Source organism: Chiloscyllium plagiosum, chromosome 13 (genome assembly GCF_004010195.1).
Source record: "Chiloscyllium plagiosum isolate BGI_BamShark_2017 chromosome 13, ASM401019v2, whole genome shotgun sequence".
NCBI lineage: Eukaryota > Metazoa > Chordata > Chondrichthyes > Orectolobiformes > Hemiscylliidae > Chiloscyllium > Chiloscyllium plagiosum.
The window spans coordinates 78277544-78298194 of record NC_057722.1 but is presented as its reverse complement, the minus strand read 5'-3'; the positions used below and the strand labels follow the sequence as shown (position 1 = coordinate 78298194).

The 20651-nt window shown below is 41.8% G+C and overlaps 1 protein-coding gene across 5 annotated transcripts in view; it reads right to left on the bottom strand.

Moving 5' to 3' along the window:
* Positions 1–20651, bottom strand: part of LOC122556221 (transcription factor Dp-2-like) — a 201533-nt gene that overhangs the window by 145397 nt on the left and 35485 nt on the right. For 4 of the 5 annotated variants that reach the window (XM_043702791.1, XM_043702794.1, XM_043702792.1 and 1 more), the window contains exons 2-3: positions 13189–13309; positions 2284–2350 (exon numbers count right to left, since the gene is read on the bottom strand). In XM_043702791.1, coding sequence (XP_043558726.1) covers positions 2284–2350; positions 13189–13200 — 79 coding nt within the window. In that variant the 5' untranslated portion in view covers positions 13201–13309. Of the gene's footprint in view, positions 1–2283; positions 2351–13188; positions 13310–20651 lie in introns of those variants that run through there. The other variant, XM_043702797.1, reaches the window with a different exon arrangement.

Genomic DNA, 20651 nt, shown 5'->3' with positions numbered 1-20651 from the left:
CTTTCCTTTATTGGTCAGAGTATTGAGTACAGGAGTTGGGAGGTCATGTTGCAGCTGTACAGGACATTGGTTAGGCCACTGTTGGAATATTGCAAGCAATTCTGGTCTCCTTCCTATCGGAAAGATGTTGTAAAACTTGAAAGGGTTCAGAAAAGATTTACAAGGATGTTGCCAGGGTTGGACGACCTCAGCTGCAGGGAGAGGCTGAACAGGCTGGGGCTGTTTTCCCTGGAGCGTCAGAGGTTAAGGGGTGACCTTATAGAGGTTTACAAAATTATGAGGGACATGGATAGGATAAATAGAGAAAGTATTTTCCCTGAGGTCAGGGAGTCCAGAAATAGAGGGCATAAGTTTAGGGTGAGAGGGGAAAGATATAAAAGAGACCTAAGGGGCAACTTTTTCACGCAGAGGATGGTGCGTGTATGGAATGAGCTGCCAGAGGATGTGGTGGAGGCTGGTACAATTGCAACATTTAAAAGGCATTTGGATAGTTATATGAATAGGAAGGGTTTGGAGGGATATGGGCCGGGTGCTGGCAGGTGGGACTAGATTGGGTTGGGATATCTGGTCGGCATGGACGGGTTGGACCGAAGGGTCTGTTTCCATGCTGTACATCTCTATGACTCTATGTGTTTACCCATTCCCAGAAAATGGCAGATTAGATTTATCATTTTAGAAAGGTGCTCAGAGCACAGGGATAATTGTAACACTTAATGCTTCTCTGAGATTAAATGCTGAGAGCTCATAGTAACAAGTGATACCCTATCTTCAATTTACTCAGTTGATAAAAAAATTTGCGAAGACTAACGGATGTAAATCAGCATCTAGCAAAGAGAAGGTTGCTGTTCCCTGGTAGATCAGTGGAGTTCCTTGGGAACTTTCTCTGTTTTTCTTCATAGTCTATTTCCATAAATGGCTGTTGCTAAGTAGCAAAAATGAATTCTTCCAATCTTAGTGTATGCAGTCAGCTTGCTCTCAATGCAGTTAGATTGGAGGTAATCTATGAAAGGAAGAACCATATTAGCAGAGTTATTACTGACTGGTCAAATATGCCATGCTTAGGGTGGATTGGAGGGGATTCAGCTGTACCCACATTAGCACTCAGTTTCTGCAGGTTGCCTGTTGGATCACTTCCCATTTGTACTAACTTTAACCATTCATTTGTCAATGTGAATGCTATATGCAGATAACTACAATAATATCATTTAACGTGCATTAGTATAATGGGTCTCTTGGACATGCTGCCTAATTGGAGATCCTTTGGCCCAGCAGATCTGTGCCAAAGCAATCCAAAATTAATCTTACTACTAGACAAAAAAACCCCACAAGAACTGCGGGTGCTGGAAATCTGAAACAAAAACTGAAATTGCTGAAAAATCTCAGCAGATCTGGCAGCATCTGTGGAGAGAAATCAGAGTTAACATTTCAGGTCTGGAGACCCTCCTTCAGAGCAGGGTCACTGTACCCAAAACATTAACTCCAATTTCTCTCCACAGATGCCGCCAGACTTGCTGAGATTTTCCAGCAATTTCTGTTGCTGTAATCCCATTCCCTGCTTTCTCCATCTCCAGAAAAAGGGCATAAGAGAATAGGTTGTCCTTTTAAGGGGTCGTCAGAGGGTGGGCGAGTGTCCTGGTTGAAGAAGGGCTTATGCCCGAAACGTCGATTCTCCTGCTCCTCGGATGCTGCCTGGCCTGCTGCGCTTTTCCAGCACCACACTTTTCAACAATAAGAGAATAGGTGCCAGTATTATAAACTGGCAGGAGCCTCTGATACAAATTACTACAGAACAGCCAACACGTCACTTGACTCAGGTTTTTACTGTGAGGCAAGCACGTTTTAAAGTAACTATGATAAAATTAGACCATCTTCTTTACCTGGATGTAAGTCACTTATATGTAGCACACTGTTAAATGATGCTTTTTAATATACAGTATTTTGAACAGATCAACTAGATAAGGCCACACAGATTAACGTAGTGATCCAGAGTTCAAACATCATCAGAGATCTTAAGTTCTCAATGAAGTTCAAAACTCCTAAGTTAACAGAATCCAATTCTTGACTTTTTTCCAAATAAAATCTAATCTCCACTAAAAGCAGCATTCCTTTGAAATGAGTCTAGAATCGGTTCCAAGTGAAAGACACACCATTGAAGCTGGTTACTTATAAATATGACAGATGTGTCCTTCAAATTACAATTCCAGCCTGTAAATGAGACATCTGCTTAATATTTCAATTTTAATTCGTGTAAGTTGAGCCTTTATGTATTTAACTTCCACTTACCTTTCACTGGAAAAAGATTCTGGTCTGTGTATCCTTTCAAATCTCCATTGGCATTAATTATTGCAACCTAAAGAGAGGGATAGAGGATGGAATAGCATACCATTAGGAATGGCAAGGTTCTTTGCAACTTCTTGGTTATCCATTCTCAGGGTATTTTTCTGTATTCTGAAATACTGAATAATTTGCACATGAGCTAAGTGATTTAGCTATATGATTTAAATAAAATGAGGAAAACTGCTAAGACCAAGGATTATACAGCTGGAGGAAGTAACACAAACAGGGAGGGCTTGGCCATAGAATTTGAATTTGAAGATGAAAGTTTTAAAATTGAGGATAGAATCATACAGTCATAGAGCTGTACAGCACGGAAACAGACCCTTCAGTCCAACTCATCCATGCTGCCCAAATATTCTAAGGTAATCTAATCCGATTTGCCAGCACTTGGCCCATATCCCTCCAAACCCTTCCTATTCATATACCCATCCAGTTGCTTTTAAATGTTGTAATTGTACCAGCCTCCACCGCTTCCTCTGGCAGTTCATTCCATGCACGTACCACCCTCTATGTGAAAAAGTTGCCTCTTAGATCCCTTTTATATCTTTCCCCTCTCACCCTGAACCTATGCTCTCTAGTTTGGGACTCCCTTGCCCCAGGGAAAAGACCCTATCCATGCCCCTCATGATTTTATAAACTTCCATAAGGTCACCCCTCAATCTCCAATGCTCCAGAGAAAACAGTCACAGCCTATTCAGCAAAATCTTTTCTGAACCCTTTCAAGTTTCACAACATCCTTCTGATAGGAAGGAGACCAGCATTGCACGCAATATTCCAACAGTGGCCTAACCAATGTCCTGTACAGCAGCAATGTGACCTCCCAACTTCGATACTCAACGCTCTGACCAATAAAGGAAAACATACCAAATGCCTCCTTCACTATCCTATCTACCTGTGACTTTACTTTCAAGGAGCTATGAACCTGCACTCCAATGTCTCTTTGTTCAGCAACACTCCCTAGGACCTCACCATTAAGTGTATAAGTCCTGCTAAGATTTGCTTTCCCAAAATGCAGCACCTCACATTTATCTCAATTAAACTCCCTCTGCCACTCCTCAGTTCATTGGCCCATCTGATCAAGATCCCGTTGTAATCTGAGGTAACTTTTTTTGCTGTCCACTACAGCTCCAATTTTGGTGTCATCTGCAAACTTACTAATCATACCTCCTATGTTCACATCCAAATCATTTACATAAATGATGAAAACTAGTGGACCCAGCTCCAATCCTTGTGGCACTCCACTGGTCACAGGCCTCCAGTCTGAAAAACAACCCTCCACCACCACCCTCTGTCTTCTACCTTTGAGCCAGTTCTGTATCCAAATGGCTAGTTCTCCCTGCATTTCGTGAGATCTGTCTAACCTTGCTAATCAGTCTCCCATGAGGAACCTTGTTGAACGCCTTACTGAAGTCCATATATATGATGTCTACTGCTCTGCCCTCATCAATCCTCTTTGTTACTTCTTCAAAAAACTCAATCATGAGACATGACCTCCCATGCACAAAGCCAAGCTGATTATCCCTAATCAGTCCTTGCCTTTCCAAGTACATGTATATCCTGTCCCTCAGGATTCACTTCAACAACTTGCCAACCACCGATGTCAAACTCACCGGTTTATAGTTTCCTGCCTTTTCCTTACCACATTTCTTAAACAGTGGCACCACGTTAGACAACCTCCAGTCTTCAAGCACCTCACCTGTGACTATCATTGATACAAATATCTCAGCAAGGGGCCCAGCAATCACTTCTCTAGCTTCCCACAGGGTTCTCGGGTCAACTGATCAGGTCCTGGGGATTTATCCACTTTTATGCATTTCAAGACATCCAGCACTTCCTCCTCTGTAATATGGACATTTTTCAAGATGCCACCATCTATTTCCCCACATTCTATACCTCCCATGTCCTTCTTCACAGTATACACTGATGTAAAATACTCGTTTAGTAAGTTACTCCCCCATCTCCTGCAGCTCCACACATAGGCACAGGGGGCCCTATTCTCTCCCTAGTTGTCCTTTTGTCCTTCATGTATTTGTAAAAACCATCTGGATATCTCCTTAACCCTATTTGCCAAAGCTATCTCATGTCCCGTTTTTGCCCTCCTGATTTCCCTCTTAAGTATACTCCTCCCGTCTTCTAAGGATTCACTCAATCTCTCCTGTTTATACCTTACAAATGCTTCCTTCTTTTTCTTAACCAAACCCTCAATTTCTCTAGTCATCCAGCATTCCCTACACCTCCCAGCCTTTCCTTTCACCCTAACAAGAATATATGTCTCTGGACTTTTGTTATCTCATTTTTGAAGGCTTCCCATTTTCCAGCCATTGCTGCGAACATCTGCTCCCAATCAGCTTTTGAAAGATCTTGTCTAATACCCTTGAAATTAGCCTTCCTCCAATTTAGATCATCAACATTTAGATCCGGTCTATCCTTTTCCAACACTATTTTAAAGCTAATAGGATATACTGGACCAGGAGTCAATATAGGTCAGCAAGCACAGAGTGGAAATGTGACTTGGCGCAAGTTAGGATATGCCTTAGAGTTTGGGATGAGCTTGGGTTTTGAGGGGGCAGCAGAAAAACAATGGCCGAACACACATTTTACAAAGTTTTGCTGTCAAAATGGTCAGTTTGGACAATATTGTTTAAAAACAAAATTGGAGCTATGAAAACACACGTGTTTCCGAGGTCATGCTGTGATAATGTATAAGCTCTAAGTTTCCTTGGTGGGCGGGAGAGTTAAAAAAAAAGGAATTTGCAGGTTGCAGTCCACAAGTTTAAAATACAGTGTATCAAAATCAACAGTACAGCTACACAAACCCACTTTTCCAAAACTGCAACACCAATTTACATTCAACCAAGCTTTTTGTCCATATCTAATATGATTAGATTAGATTCCCTACAGTGTGGAAACAGGCCCTTCGGCCCAACCAGTCCACACTAACCCTCCGAAGAGTAACTCACCCAAACCCCTTTCCCTCTGACTATGTGGGTAATTTAGCATGGCCAATTCACCTGACCTGTATATCCTTGGACTGTGGGAGGAAACCGGAGCACCCGGTGGAAACCCATGCAGACACAGGGAGAATGTGCAAACTCCACACAGACAGTCGGCCCGAGGCTGGAATCAGACCTGGGACTCTGGTGCTGTGAGGCATCAGTGCTGACCAATGAGCCACCATGTATTCTGCTACACTAGCTCTGACCAAACCAAAGACTCATATTCTACAACTCGGCCAACGTGAAGCAAAGTTATTCGAATTTTAAAATTTGGTTTCACTAAGAATGTGTTTGCTTTTGCACACATGTATCTTTCCATTATAGCAGCTACCAAAATAATTTAGTCAACTGCAAATTATCAAAAATTTACTTCACCCCATTGCATACATCACCAATAGGCCTTCACTTGAAACCTCAAAAGTTACCACACGATATAACCTTTGTTAAAGGACGTATAGTTACACATTCTTCACTAGCAGAAACTGAAATTATTTAAATAATACCAATTTATTTGAAAGAAGATAAGAGGAAAAAATGTGCACTAGTAGGCAGGTGTGAGCAACGGAAGATATGCCTGGATGCAGCTGGGTTCAGTCTAATGTTAAAAACACAAGTCTTCAGGACATATAATTTATAGCCCCTCGAACCCATCATTATCATGAATCAAGATTCAGGTTAACAGTAACAATCCCTCTCATGTTTAATTGGTCTGTAAGCGGGACTGAGCAGATTATCTCTCTGAAGAGAACAAGGGAAAATACATTGTTTATTTCAACTTTTTAAAAAATAAGTTTTGTAGGAAGTACTTAAGCAGTTAAACAGTAATACTGACAGAGGTATGCCCTGTTTTCAGTAAGTGATAATGCATGATTTGGCTGAACAGATGGAAAACTACAAGGGAAAACATTCTATGGGAATAGATGAATGGAGAAACAGATATTTTTAATTTTCAATAAGGTTAACTTAGTATTGAAGAAAGTTGCCAACTAGCCTTACAACTTGGTTCTTTATTGTTAACTGAATCTCAAGTACTAGAACAATTTAGCTGTGGTTAACCTTAATTGCAACTTCCACTGAACTAATGCTTACACAAAAAAAAATTTAAACCGCTTGACTGGCACAAGCCAGCTTGAACAAAACACACTCAGTACCTCAATTTAAGACTTCAATTTACACAATTATTTTAACAGCCAACACTAGCAATGGTTCAAGAGGTTAGGCAGTTTTAATTCATAAATTAAGCAACACTGTATAATGTGTGAATTAGATGGTCTTCGAGTCATGTACTGAGATGTGTCTGATACATTATGGATGGATTAAAATGATTGGGAACATACAACTTAAAAGTAAAGGCAAGGCAATCACAAAAGAGAGACTGCACTGTTCTTCACTTTTTTGGCTTTTCTCATTTTCTTCCCACCTTTTCTTCAAAGGCAGTGTTACGAAATGTATTTCTAGAATTCCAAATGAGATCTTTGCTCAGAAGGTTTTTCTTCACATACAAGACTAAATAGAAAGCATCCATTGGTTGCAATCACGAACTGTTCCATTTGACTGGTTTGCAAAATTAAATCAGAACTATGCAGCAGGTTTCGTTTATCTTCTCCTCAACAGAAGGATTTTTTTTTCCTTTTTAATTAAAAGGACGTGGGCATCATTGGTGGTCTGTGTGGTCCTTGAGATGGGGTGATGAGCTGTCTCTTCAAGTGCTGCAGTCCACATGCTGTAGGTTGGCCCACAATGCTTTAGGGAGGAATTCTAGGATGTTGACCCGGTAATACTGAAAGATTGGCAACATATTTCTAAGTCAGGATGGTGAGTGGCTCGGAGGGAACACCATTGCAAGTCCCCATGTATCACCTGCCCTTGTTCCTTCCAGATAGAAGTGGTTGTGGCTTTGGAAGGTGCTGGCTAAGGATCTTTGGTGAATGCTATCAATTCAGGGTCATTAACATTCTGTGGGTCTTCACGTGTCTGAACAGACCAATTTTTGACCTGCTGGTACTTGAGCACAGGGACTAGGGCATCCCATAAGACAGTGGGATACAGACTATAGGATGTTCTTCCTTTCCTTCTCTGCTGCTGCACTGTCTCATTATTAAACAATTGGATCCAAAGTTTGATGCACAATTTGTCAATGTTTTGAAAGATTATAGGACTCTCCTTCCTGCCATCAATGTCAACTAGCCTCTCCTTGAAGCATGGTAACAATGCATCTTTGTAGTGATTTATTTTACTTTCCTTAGAACATTGCCATTTGAGAGTTGAGAAACCAAGAGCCAGTGGGAGACACTCATTAACCATCCAGATAAAGCATCCAAGTCCATTGTAGTTGAGCTGGCAGGGTTTCTGCCTGACTCCTTGTGGAGCTGGCTTCACGAAAGACAAGGATATTTGAAGGAGATACTCTGGTATATGTTGAGCACTTCCCATATCATTGAAACCACTTCTTTCAAAAGATTCAAAGCTGCATCAGCCATGCCATCTCACCCCTGGACAAGTTACAGCTAGTGGTTGACAAGAAAGACCTCTACAAGTCAACTAAAGCCCTGGCATATGGAACTGTTGTCATTACCACAACGTTGTACTACAGTAAGACCTGGACCATGTATCAACGACATACAAATACGCCAGAGAAATTCCACCAAAAATGCCTGAGTCGTATCCTCGGGTTTCAATAGGTGGACCATCCAACATTACTGAATAGGCTTCAATAATCTTTCATTGACTGCAAAATGCCATGGGACAACTTGAGATTGAAAAAAGGTGAATTAAAAAACCTTTCCACGATGAGAAACTGTGAAATTTTAATTGGAGGAACATAGCTTCCAACTACAGACTAGAAGGGGATGTCATTTATGTTCACGTGTTGGAACCCATCACAGGTCCCAGAAGTACGATGCGAATTGGACTTGCAAATTCACAGTGGGGCTGAGCAGGAAATGTCGTCCTGCCATCAATTTCAGGTTGGGCTGGCTTTAAAAAGCCTGCCTCTGCAGTCCTCGAGTCTCTGCCATCAGGCAGAACTGGGACCATGTCTTATATTTCCTTACATTTCCAACTCACAGCCTCCATTGCCGTTGATTTCTTCCATAAATCGTTGTCCTCTTTCACCTGGGAGATAATCCTCTTGGACCCCAATCTCTCCAATGTTTATTCCATTCTCACGTTAAGTCAAAATGCCTGCCAACAGTCAGACTGCAGCCTCAGGGCTCAAAACGCTTCCTTGCAGGCAATCCTGGACATGGTAGGAGGTGCTCTTTCCCAGGGATTGGCAATAGGAGACCTTTCTGATTGATCAAAGCAGCCTGGAAGGAGACTGGAGAGAAAGCGAGCAGCCATGTCTTGTACCTATAGTGTGAAAGGCTGGCCTACCAATCCTCTGATCAGTCAGGACAAGTGGCAATGTTGCATGGTATAAAGTAAAGAGACTCTGCAAGTGGGGATCAGGACGCAGGAGGAGAATGTCACTTAATTAAAGACCCCTTCTTGCCTAATTTTGCACTCTTACAGGCCACCATTCAATACAGCCTCATTTGTCAGACTCTCAGTCTGCTTAACAAGGGCAAACTATTCCAACAAAGAAGCATAAAATAACTTGCAATTACATCGTGCCTTTAATATACAAAAAACATTCCCAAGGCGTTTCACAGGAATATTTCAAACAGAATGTGACACTGAGTAACTAAGAAAAATGAGGATTAGTAGCCAGGACTGGGATCAGAGAGGAAGTTGTTGAGGAAGAGGGACAGAAGTAGTGATAGCAAGATTTAGGGTCAGAATCCACAAATGCAGAGGAAGCACAAGCTCTCAATTGTGAAAACATCCATATTGGTGATGTACAAATATCTCAGCCGGTTAGAATCATGGTGGAATTATTGAACAGTTATAACTCAAAAGAAGGCCATTTGATCCTTCGAAACTGTGCTAGCTCTCTGCAATTTAGCTAGTCTCACTTCTCTATCCTGTCCCCAATACCCAACAATTTACTTCCTTCAGGTGCTTATCCAATTCCCTTTTGTACCATGAGGGGAAGATTAGAGAGAGGGGAAGAGAGAATAACACAATAAAATGAAGGTGTTGCCATATAACATACAAACAATAGTAGGACATTTCACCACTCACGCCTGCTCTTCCAGTCAATAAGAGCACAGCTGATCTGACTGTTTTTCAAAGTTACAATTCCATCTCTCTCACTCCCCCATTGATGACCTTTGATCCCCTCTCTTGTACGAATCCATCTACCTCTAACTTTAATGACCTTCTTACTGGTTTCTAGTTTGTAAGCTATAACTTTACTGATAATGTGTGAACAACATCATTTGGAAAAGAAATGGGAAATATTCATTCCTGAAATTATGCAGTTAATTTTTTTGGGGAATTGTGGGCTTTGAAGTTCCCTAAAATGAAAGCAAGGTTTTAAAAAGAAAATTCATTCTTTGGGATGCACATGTTGGTAGCCATTAATTGTCCACATCTATTTGCACTTGAGCAGTTCATTCTTGTTCAACCATTAACGTTCCTGTGGTGGTACTTCTTCAATGCTGTAACAAAGGGTTTCCTGTATTTTAATCTGGTGACAATTAAGAAACTAGCGTAGGTCCAACACAGGATGTTGTGTGAAGCTTCAAGGTAACTTGGAGGTCCCTTTACTTTAGATACAGAAGGTAAAGTCACATAGGGTTCCACGGAGAGCTGGTAAGAATGGTTTGGTCATAGAAGACAGAGTAGTAATGGGAGGGTGTTTTTCTGACTAAGATCTGTGACCAGTAGCGTTTAGATTAGATTAGATTACTTACAGTGTGGAAACAGGCCCTTCGGGCCAACAAGTCCACACCGACCCTCCAAAGACCAACCCACCCAGACCCATTCTCCTACATTTACCCCTTCACCTAGCACTAGGGGCAACTTAGCATGGCCAATTCACCAGACCTACACATCTTATGGGAGGAAACCGGAGCACCCGGAGGAAATCCACGCATACACAGGGAGAATGTGCAAACTCCACACAGACAGTTACCCAAGGTGGGATCTGAAGCCGGGTCTCTGGCGCTGTGAGGCAGCAGTGCTAACCACTGGTGGCACAGTGGTTAGCACTGCTGCCTCACAGCGCCAGATATGGGGGAGAATGTAGGTGGTTTGATGAGTAAGTTTGCAGACAACACAAAGGTTGGAGGAGCTGCAGATAGTGAGGAGGATTGCCAGAGAATACAGAATGATATAGATATGCTGGAGACTTGGGTGGAGAAATGGCAGATGGAATTTAGTGTGGACAAATGCGAGGTGATGCATTTTGGAAGGTCTAATGCAGGAGGAAAGTTTGTGAGAAGATTTGTAGCTCAGGTGCTCGTTGTTGTGGTTCTGTTCGCCAATTTGGGAGGAAAGTATAAATGGCAGAAGCTTTAGGAGCATTAACAGGTCTACAGTTCCCTAGAAATGGCAACACAAGTGAACAAGGTAGTCAAGAAAGCATATGGTATGCTTGCCTTCATCGGTCATAGAATTCCTACAGTGTGGAAACACGCCCTTCAGCCCAGCAAGTCCACATCAACCCTCTGAAGCGTATGTCACACAGATCCATTCCCCTATTCCTCTACATTTACCCCTGACTAATGCACCTAACCTATACATCCCTAGACACTACGGGCAATTTAGCATGGCCAATTCACCTAACTTGCACATCTTTGGACTGTGGAAGCAAACCAGAGCACCTGGAGGAAACCCACGCAGACACAGGGAGAATGTCTGCAAACTGAACACAGACAGTCGCCAGAGCTTGGAATCGAACCCAGGTTCCTAGTGCTGTGAGGCAGCAATGCTAACCCACAACAGGGCATAGACAAAATAAAGCTGCAGCTGTTTAGAACTTTAGTTAGGCCACATTTCATTCTGGTTGCCACATTGCTGGAAGGATGTAGAGGCTTTCAAGAGGGTACAGGAACGGCTTACCAAAAAGTTGCTTGTTTTGTTGTGCATTAGTTTTGAGGACACATTGGACAATCTTAGTTTGTTTTCACCTGAATGGCGGAAGCTGAGGGATAATCTAATAAAAGTTTACAAAATTATGAAAGGATAGTCGGAGTCTTTTTCCAAGGGTAGAAATGTCAACTACTAGGTGACATTTTAGATTAGATTAGATTAAATTCCTTACAGTATGGAAACAGGCCCTTCGGCCCAATATGTCCACACCGACCCTCCGAAGAGTAACCCACCCAGACCCATTTCCCTCTGACTAATGCACTTATCACTATGGACAATTTAGCATGGCCAATTCACCTGACCTGCACATCTTTGGACTGTGGGAGGAAACCGGAGCACCTGGAGGAAACCCACACAGACCCATTTACCCTTGACTCATGCACCTGACACTATGGGCAATTTAGCATGGCCAATTCACCTGACATTCACATCTTTGGATTGGATTAAGATGTGAGAGGCAAGTTTTCTTTTACACAGTGGGTGGTAAGTGCCTGGAATGCACTGCCTGGGAAGGTGGTGGAGGCAGATACAATAGCAACTTTTAAGAGGCAACTTGACATACACACAAATAGTCAGGGAACACAGGGATACAGACCATGTAGAGGAAAAAAACTTTTTAACTTAAAAAGACATCATATTTGTGCAAGCTTGGTGGGTTGAAGAGCTTGTTCCTGTGCTGTACTGTTCTTTGTTACTCCTTCTATCTGGATTGTAGGTTTGTGAGATGGTACCAAACAAATCGTGTTATTCTCAGTATGTATGTGTATAAATAAATGGATAGACTACCCTGGTTAAAAAATAATTGAATAGTTTACTGGCACATTACTTTTGTCCATTAAAACACCGCACATTAAGGTAGATTGTGATTTTGCTTTTATGTTTCCCATTGGAGTGAAGTCCGGAGAGAAGGAGGGTACAGCTCACCTCAGATGGGATGCTTCCCCTTATTGTTAGGGACCTTAACCGAGGAACTCCTAGTCAAATGGTTCCCATTAGCAGAAGCTTGCGGGCCTAGCTTTTCTCACGATAGTGCAAAATAAAGGCAGAGGGGAAAACTTAAAATGAGATCATTAAGCAAAGAATCGCCTGAATAGATTGAAACAAGAAAGTAAGACCATTTGACTATTATGTAGCAAAGTCAAGTGAATTCACACAATGAGCTTTCAATCTGAAGTAAAACAATAAGAGTTTGGGTAGCAGAAGTGTGGAAATTAAGGAAGGAAAGTATTAATAATATTAATCACTTTTAGCAACTGTCAGTCTGCAGTAATGATTCCAATCTAGAAGTAATGTCACCTGCTTTCTATTGAGGAATATTATGTAACTGCAGAAGAGGTGGGATTGGGTGAGTGGGAAATAAACTAAAAATCTAAAGGAGGTTAACTAATAAATGGTCAAATAAATATTGCAAGGGTGAAAATCACATCAAGTTTAGACCAAATGTTTTTGTTTCTCTTAATAAGATATCGAAATCGCGGCAAAGCACCAGATTGGAGACTCTGCTACGGCCAAGGGAAGTTTGGTTTAATGAGGGCTGTACGAATTGAGTTAATAATGAAGCTGAACTGTAGCCATAGTTAAACATAAAAAGTTGTAAACTTAATTCAGGGGATTACATTTTAACAAGTAGTAATAGTATAAAATTTTACTTCACAGGAGCAGAAGGTAAAAGTTAAAATAGAAATCATTAGGCAAAGAATTGCCTTGTGAAACCAAGAAGTTTATATAAAGAACATCTTAAAATCCTGTTCGTACATCCTTTCTGTTGCATAAAACAATAGGTTCAAGGAGACGATTAAAAACATTTGGTCTTCAGCTATCTCCATATCTTTATCGAAACGTGGGCCTGCTGTACTACAGGTTTATTGTCACTTACATGTTTTGCCATTGTACCTGCACCAAAGGAGGTGCACTGGGTCCAAAGTTCTCCAAAACCCTCAGATGTAAACAAAAGCGACGCTTCCAGCAGGCAGCTTCATTTACAGCAACAGGATGGTCTGTTTGAAATAAGACTTTGTTTTAATAATCAAACCAGCAAAGCTACAAACACAGCTGCAAAAATTGAAATATAGATCAACCACAACGCTGAAATACAGAGATCATTCCAGGAACTTCTTAAACAGAAAAAAAAACTCTCACTTAAAATAAAGACTGTTTAAAGATGTAAGTAAAGATTGAAGTTGAGTCAATCATGGAAGGGTTAAAATAGCTTAAGCATAAAGTTGCAATGGTACCTGGATGGCTCAGGAATGGGTAATATTGAACTGGCTGTGTTGAAATGAGGCAAAAGTTAAATATCTTGGAAAGAAGACAAAGTTAACCGTGAAGGAAGGTTTCTGCAAACTGGTGAAGGAACACAAAATACTAACAAAAACAAATTAATGCAGAGTATCTTGTATCTCTGGCTGGAGCTGCACTTTGCTGTACTCTGTAGATTATGCATTATGATCATAACTACACTTTCATGACACTGTTCAAACATTCCCAACCAGTCAATCAGCCAGTTACTGCTTTCAATTATTACAGCCATGGGTGATGGTCAAGAATGATACAACTGTGTTGATCAGACATTTGATAATCAAATACAACATTTTTGTGTTGCAGCCTCCATACCAGCTGAAGAAGTGCCTTTTTAATTGATGCACATCATTACATTCACCATGGAGTAGAACATCCCTTCAGGAATGGAACTGACAATAGTCAAGAACTTGAAGGACAACAATTATGTAAAATTATTGCTGCAGCTCCAACTTTAAATATTTAAAAAAAGTCTTCCAGGAGATGCGAATATCACTGGCATGGCTATTTAAGAGTCAACTGTGTGCTTTGAGTCTGAAGTCATAGGCAGGTCAACTCAAATAAAGTTGCAGATCTTGTTCCCTAAAAGAACATTAGTGAACCATACGGGGTATCAATGATTTATTGGTCACTATTAAGGAAACTAGTTTTCTATTTTAGCTTTTTTTAGAATATATCAATTCAGTTTAAATTCTACAAGCTGGGATTTTATTCCATGTCACCATAACACTACGCTGGTCCTCTGGGGTGCAGGTTCAGTACATTAGCACTGCATTATTATCTCCCCTTTATATCCTTATATGTCTGTAAGAAGTTAAGTATGTATTCCTTCTGAACTAATGTACAATCCACATCATAAAACAAAGTTGATATTCATTGTCATACAAGACAAACTTGTGGCAAGTTATAATCAAGAGTAACTCTCCACTGACAATGCTTTAATTTTGTACTGAGAAATACCTTCAGCGACAAATAGATAGATTTGGTCTGACCATTAGGATCATAAAGGTAAATATCACAGTCCTGAATGTTTGCCATATTGCCATCAACCAGCACTGACAACATGACACTGGAGATTGTGATAATTTTACATAACTATGCTCCACAATCACCAATAATCTGTCACTTGATGCTGAAATTAATACACGTTTCAAAAGCTTCTGCTGTTTTATCCAAGCTTACTCAGAGAGAGTGTGGAACAGCAGAAACAACACAAGGCACTGGTCAGATTACAACTGGAACACTGTGAACTGTTTTGGGCCCCATTTCTAACAAAAGATATATTGGTATTGAAGGCAATCCAGAGAAGGTTCACTTGGCTGATACAGGTAGAGAAGGACTGAGTAAAATGAGTCTCTATTCATTGCAGTTTTGACAAATCAGAGACAGCCTTATTGAAACATAGAATATGTTCTATGTTTCATAGGAGGTTTGACAGGATAGATGCAGAGAATATGTTTCTGTTTGTGGGACAGTCTAAGGTCAGAGAGCATAATCTCAGAGTAAGAAAGCACCCATTTAAGGCAGAGTTGTGGAGGAGATTTATCTTCTCAGAGCATTGTAAATCTGTGGAATTTTATACCGCAGATTCTTCTGAACCAGGCCTATTGTGAAGTAGTCTGTCCATTTTATATAGTGAAGGAAAACTTGGGGACAAAATCTCATTGAAATTTACAGAATATTGCATGGAATTTTACTGTAGTGTTGTTCAGTATGACCTCTTGTTAACTGGCCTTATTCTGTCCCTTGATGTCACAGATTGCAGAATGTGACAAATTAATGCCTTCCAAAGTCAGGGTTGGTGGCTCCATTTTTATGGTTTTGTCTAAATTTCTGCATGTCATTTCTTTCAGAAGGCATACAGAATGTGGATAGGTAAATCATAGAGGGATTATGTTATGAAGGTGCAGATGTGTACTGTACCTTTAATAGAGTTGAAGGACTTAGCAAGTACACAGAGTGCTGGATAATGTACAATGGAACATTTGGTCCAGCAGCTAGCAGTACCTGGGTTGCTATGAGACAAAAACATAAATTCAAATTTGGCCAATTAGTTTAAACCATGCCCCAAGATTTTAACTTCAATCAAGTTTGAATTTAGTATTTTGACAAAATTGACACCAATGAAACAATCCGATGCTTTGGGGTATAAAACCAAACAAAAATTGAACAGTTAGAGGAGAACTGCCAAAAGACCAACAGATGTAAGCTGCTAATAAGAACTCTCTTGAGAGGTATCTGTCTTGAGAAGGAGTTTTCACAGGAAAAAACATCAACATCGACCTGGACATCAAATCTACAAATTTACAAAGAGAAGATTCGACAGCTGGCTAGTTTTGAAATTTGAATTTTTCTGGAAGTCTTAATTGGGGGTTTTATCAGACCAATATTGTCGAAGGGAAAGTAAAAGATTAGTTAGAGAAAGGAGTTGTAAATAGTTGTTAGTTAATTATTCTCAGTTAGACTTTTAAAAAATTAAAGTTTACATTTTTACTTTAAACAGTGATTTTTGAGATAGTTCTTTGCCTCTTGAATTTTCAGATTACAGCACAAGGTGCATCTTTTCTGTGTGTCGGGTTTAAATGAGCAGAGGGGTTTACCCCATGTCGTAACAGTTAAGTACGGTTTCAATAAAGATTGCCTAGCATATAATTTCACTAAGGCCACACTTAACATCACTACTTTCAAGTCAAATTTCCCATCAAATATGACTATTCTATGTAGGTTTCAACCATTAGATTCTCTTTAAATCAACTTTAATTGCATGAATATCACAAATAATGAATAGTTCTCTCTCCAGAACCAGCATCACAGTATAGGAATATAGAGTAGAGCCATTTAGAACTGAGAAGAACAGAAATTTCTTCACATAGATAATTCTCTGCCACAGAAAGTGGCTGAGGCCAAAATACTGAACGTTTTCAAGAAGGAGTTAGAGAACGTTTTGAGGGCTAAAGGGATAAAAGGGTATGGGGGATAAAAGTGGAAACCAGCTCAGCACTGTCCCCATGACTTGTCTGGACTTGTCCTAACTGCCTATCTCCTTTTCCACCTATCCACTCCACCGTCTCCTCCCTGACCTATCACCTTCATCTCCTCCCCCACTCACCCATTGTACTCTATGCTACTCTCTCCCCACCCCCACCCTCCTCTAGCTTATCTCTCCACGCTTCAGGCTCATTGCCTTTGTTCCTGATGAAGGGCTTTTGCCCGAAACGTCAATTTCAAAGCTCCTTGGATGCTGCCTGACCTGCTGTGCTTTTCCAGCACCACTAATCCAGAATCTGGTTTCCAGCATCTGCAGTCATTATTTTTACCAGAGTTGGATGGTCAGCCAAGATCATTTTGAACAGTAAAGCAGCCTCAAAAGGGCCAAGTGGCCTCCTTGTGCTCCTATTTTCTATGCATCTCATGTTTTATGTATTGAATTATATACAAAAAACTTGTGACAGTACATCATTCTAACATAAGAAGTATTACTTCCTACTTCAAAATGCGTCCAACATTTCACATAATTGTTCAACTCAAAAGAAAGTAAGAGCATTACCAAAAGATGGGCTCACTGCCAAAATGACCATCCCAAAATTAACAGTAAGCAGGTGGCAACATAACACCACAATGTGCATTCAGTCTATAGTCTTTTTTCCTTTAATCTGAAGTGGAATTTGACCTCCAAGTTGGTTTTGTGCACCTGGACACCACTGTACACAGTGTAAGTTGCAAAGCCAATCAACTCAGAATTCTTTTAACTTCAGGCCTCACCTATTCAAAACACCAAAACAAATACAGACTCTATATTTCTTACTGAAAACGAATCTGAATAGAGTCCACCCACATCATTCTTTATAGATCACAGCAAACAAGTAAAATTAGTACGCAATTCTGGTCAAGCAGATGTCTCCCCAACCTACAGCTATTCTACAAAACACGATGTCACAGGAAAAGTTTGCACTGAGAAAAGCAACATACGGGACAACTGATGCGTAATAATGAACTACAACACAACCCACTCATCCGCTATAAACTCAAATTTCTTCCCGTAACCTTTCTACCTCTCAACTTCCCATTCCTCCTTTAAGGCACTCATGAAAACTCATAGAACATAGAACAATACAGCGCAGAACAGGTCCTTCGGCCCTCGATGTTATGCTGACCTGTGAACTATTCTCAGCTCGTCCCCCTACACTATCCCAAAATCATCCATGTGCTTATCTAAGGATTGTTTAAATCTCCCTAATATGGCTGAGTTAACTACATTGGCAGGTAGGGCATTCCACACCCTTATCATTCTATGCGTAAAGAACCTGCCTCTGACATCTGTCTTAAATCTATCACCCCTCAATTTGTAGTTATGCCCCCTCATACAAGCTGACGTCATCTTCCTAAGAAAAAGACTTTCACTGTCTACCCTATCTAATCCTCTGATCATCTTGTATGTCTCTAGCAAATCCACTCTTCGCCTTCTTCTTGCCAATGAGAACAGACCCAAGTCTCTCAGCCTTTCCTCGTAAGACCTTCCCTCCAGACCAGGCAACATCCTGGTAAATCTCCTCTGCACCTTTTCCAATGCTTCCACATCCTTCCTGAAATATGGGGACCAGAGCTGTATACAATATTCCAATTGTGGCCGCACCAGCGTTTTGTATAATTGCAGCATGATATTGCGGCTCCGGAACTCAATCCCTCTACGAATGAAACCTAACACACCGTATGCCTTCTTAACAGCACTATCCACCTCGGTGGCAACTTTCAGGGATCTATGTACATGGACTCCACACTACCAAGAATCTTTCCATTTACCCAGTACTCTGCCTTCCTGTTATTCTTCCCAAAGTGCATCACCTCACATTTAGCTGCATTGAACTCACCTCTTTTATAAGTGGTTACCTGCCCCAGGGCTGAAAGTCAGCTTTTGTTTGCTAATGATTCTTAGAACTTTGTTGGGACAGTTCACTATGTTACTGATACATCAGAAATGCAGGGACATTCTATCAAAACTGACAGACTAGAAACAGAGTTGACAGTGTGTTGCTGGAAAAGCACAGCAGATCAGGCAGCATCTGAGAAGCAGGAAAATCGACATTTCGGGCCGGAGCCCTTCATCAGGAATGAGGCTAGGAGCCTCGGGGGTGGAGAGATAAATGGGAGGGGGAGGGGTGTGGCTAGGAAGGTTGAAACTTGGGTAAGGTTGGGGGACGAGAAGTGAGGAAACTGGTGAAGTCCACATTGATGCCCTGGGGTTGAAGGGTTCCGAGGTGGAAGATAAGGCGTTCCCTCCAGGCGTTGGGTGGTGAGGGAGCTGCAATAGAGGAGGCCGAGGGCCTGCATGTCCTCGGCAGAGTGGGAGGGGTGAGTTGAAGTGTTCAGCCATGGGGTGGTGGGGTTGGTTGGTGGGGGTGTCCCGGAGATGTTCCCTAAAGTGCTCTGCGAGAAGACATCGAGTCTCCCCAATGTAGAGGAGACTGCATCGGGAGCAACGGATACAATAAATGATATTGGTGGATGTGCAGGTTAAACTTTGATGGATGTGGAAGGCTACTTTGGGGCCTTTGATGGAGGTGAGGGAGGTGGTGTAGGCGCAGGTTTTGCAATTCCTGCAGTGGCAGGGGAAGGTGCCAGGTCGGGAGGGTGGGTTGTTGGGGGGGCGTGGAGGGCGTGGACCTAATGAGAAATTCGCGGAGGGAATGGTCTTTCTGTCGTGCTGAAAGGGGTGGGGAGGGAAATATATCTCTGGGGGTGGGGTGCATTTGGTGGTGGCGGAAATGTTGGCAGATGATGCGGTTTATGCGAAAATATTGTTCAGTTCATTTTCTTGGGCATCATTGCAAAAGCTGATCTCTACGCTCATGAAATCCTCTTGACCAAGCAGAAATTGGAGATTCATCTGTGAGGTTGATCTGAGGTACAGTGGGCTGGATATTTGAAGCCTCTGAGGATAGACTTCTCCTGGTGGCAAGGTTGTTTCACTGACATGGTATTTGTACACTCGTGTGCCAGATGGCTGGGAGGAAGAAAGATGGCATGTAGTTCACTGACCCAGAATCCAACTGGGTCACTTGTGGCCAATTATATGTGATTCATCTAACTTTCCCTGAGACTCACGGCTGCATGGGATACTCTGTTTGGATCTTCTAATATCGCTAAGTACTTTTTAAGACTTTATAAAGCTCTGGTTAGGCCCCATTTGGAGTACTGTGTCCAGTTTTGGTCCCCACACCTCAGGAAGGACATACTGGCACTGGAACGTGTCCAGCGGAGATTCACACGGATGATCCCTGGAATTACAGGTCTAACATATGAGGAACGGCTGAGGATACTGGGATTGTATTCGTTGGAGTTTAGAAGATTAAGGGGAGACTTAATAGAGACGTACAAAATAACACATGGCTTGGAAAAGGTGGATGCTAGGAAATTGTTTCAGTTAAACGAGGAGACTAGGACCCGTGGACACAGCCTTAGAATTAGAGGGGGACATTTCAGAACAGAAATGCGGAGACATTCCTTCAGCCAGAGAGTGGTGGGCCTGTGGAATTCATTGCCACGGAGTGCAGTGGAAGCCAGAACGCTAAATGTCTTCAAGGCCGAGATTGATAGATGCTTGTTGTCTAGAGGAATTAAGGGCTACGGGGAGAACACTGGTAAGTGGAGCTGAAATGCGCATCAGCCATGATTGAATGGCGAAGTGGACTCGATGGGCCGAATGGCCTTACTCCCACTCCTGTGTCTTATGGTCTTATAGGAGGGATCTCTCATGGTGTTGGAAGAGAGTGTTACGGGGAGGGAGGGGTCTCTAATGATGATGAAGAGAGCGTTACCGGTGTGAGAGGTGTCTCTAATGGTGTTGGAAGAGATTGTTACCAGGGTAGGAGGTGTCACTGATCATGATGAAGAGAGAGTTTCTGGGTTGGGAGCCTTGTCTGATGTTAGATGAGAGTGTTTCCGGGTTAGGAGGAGACTCTGATGGTGTTGGAAGAGATTGTTACCGGGGTGTGAGGGGTCTCTGACGATGATGAAGAGAGTGTTACCGGGGTGTGAGGGGTC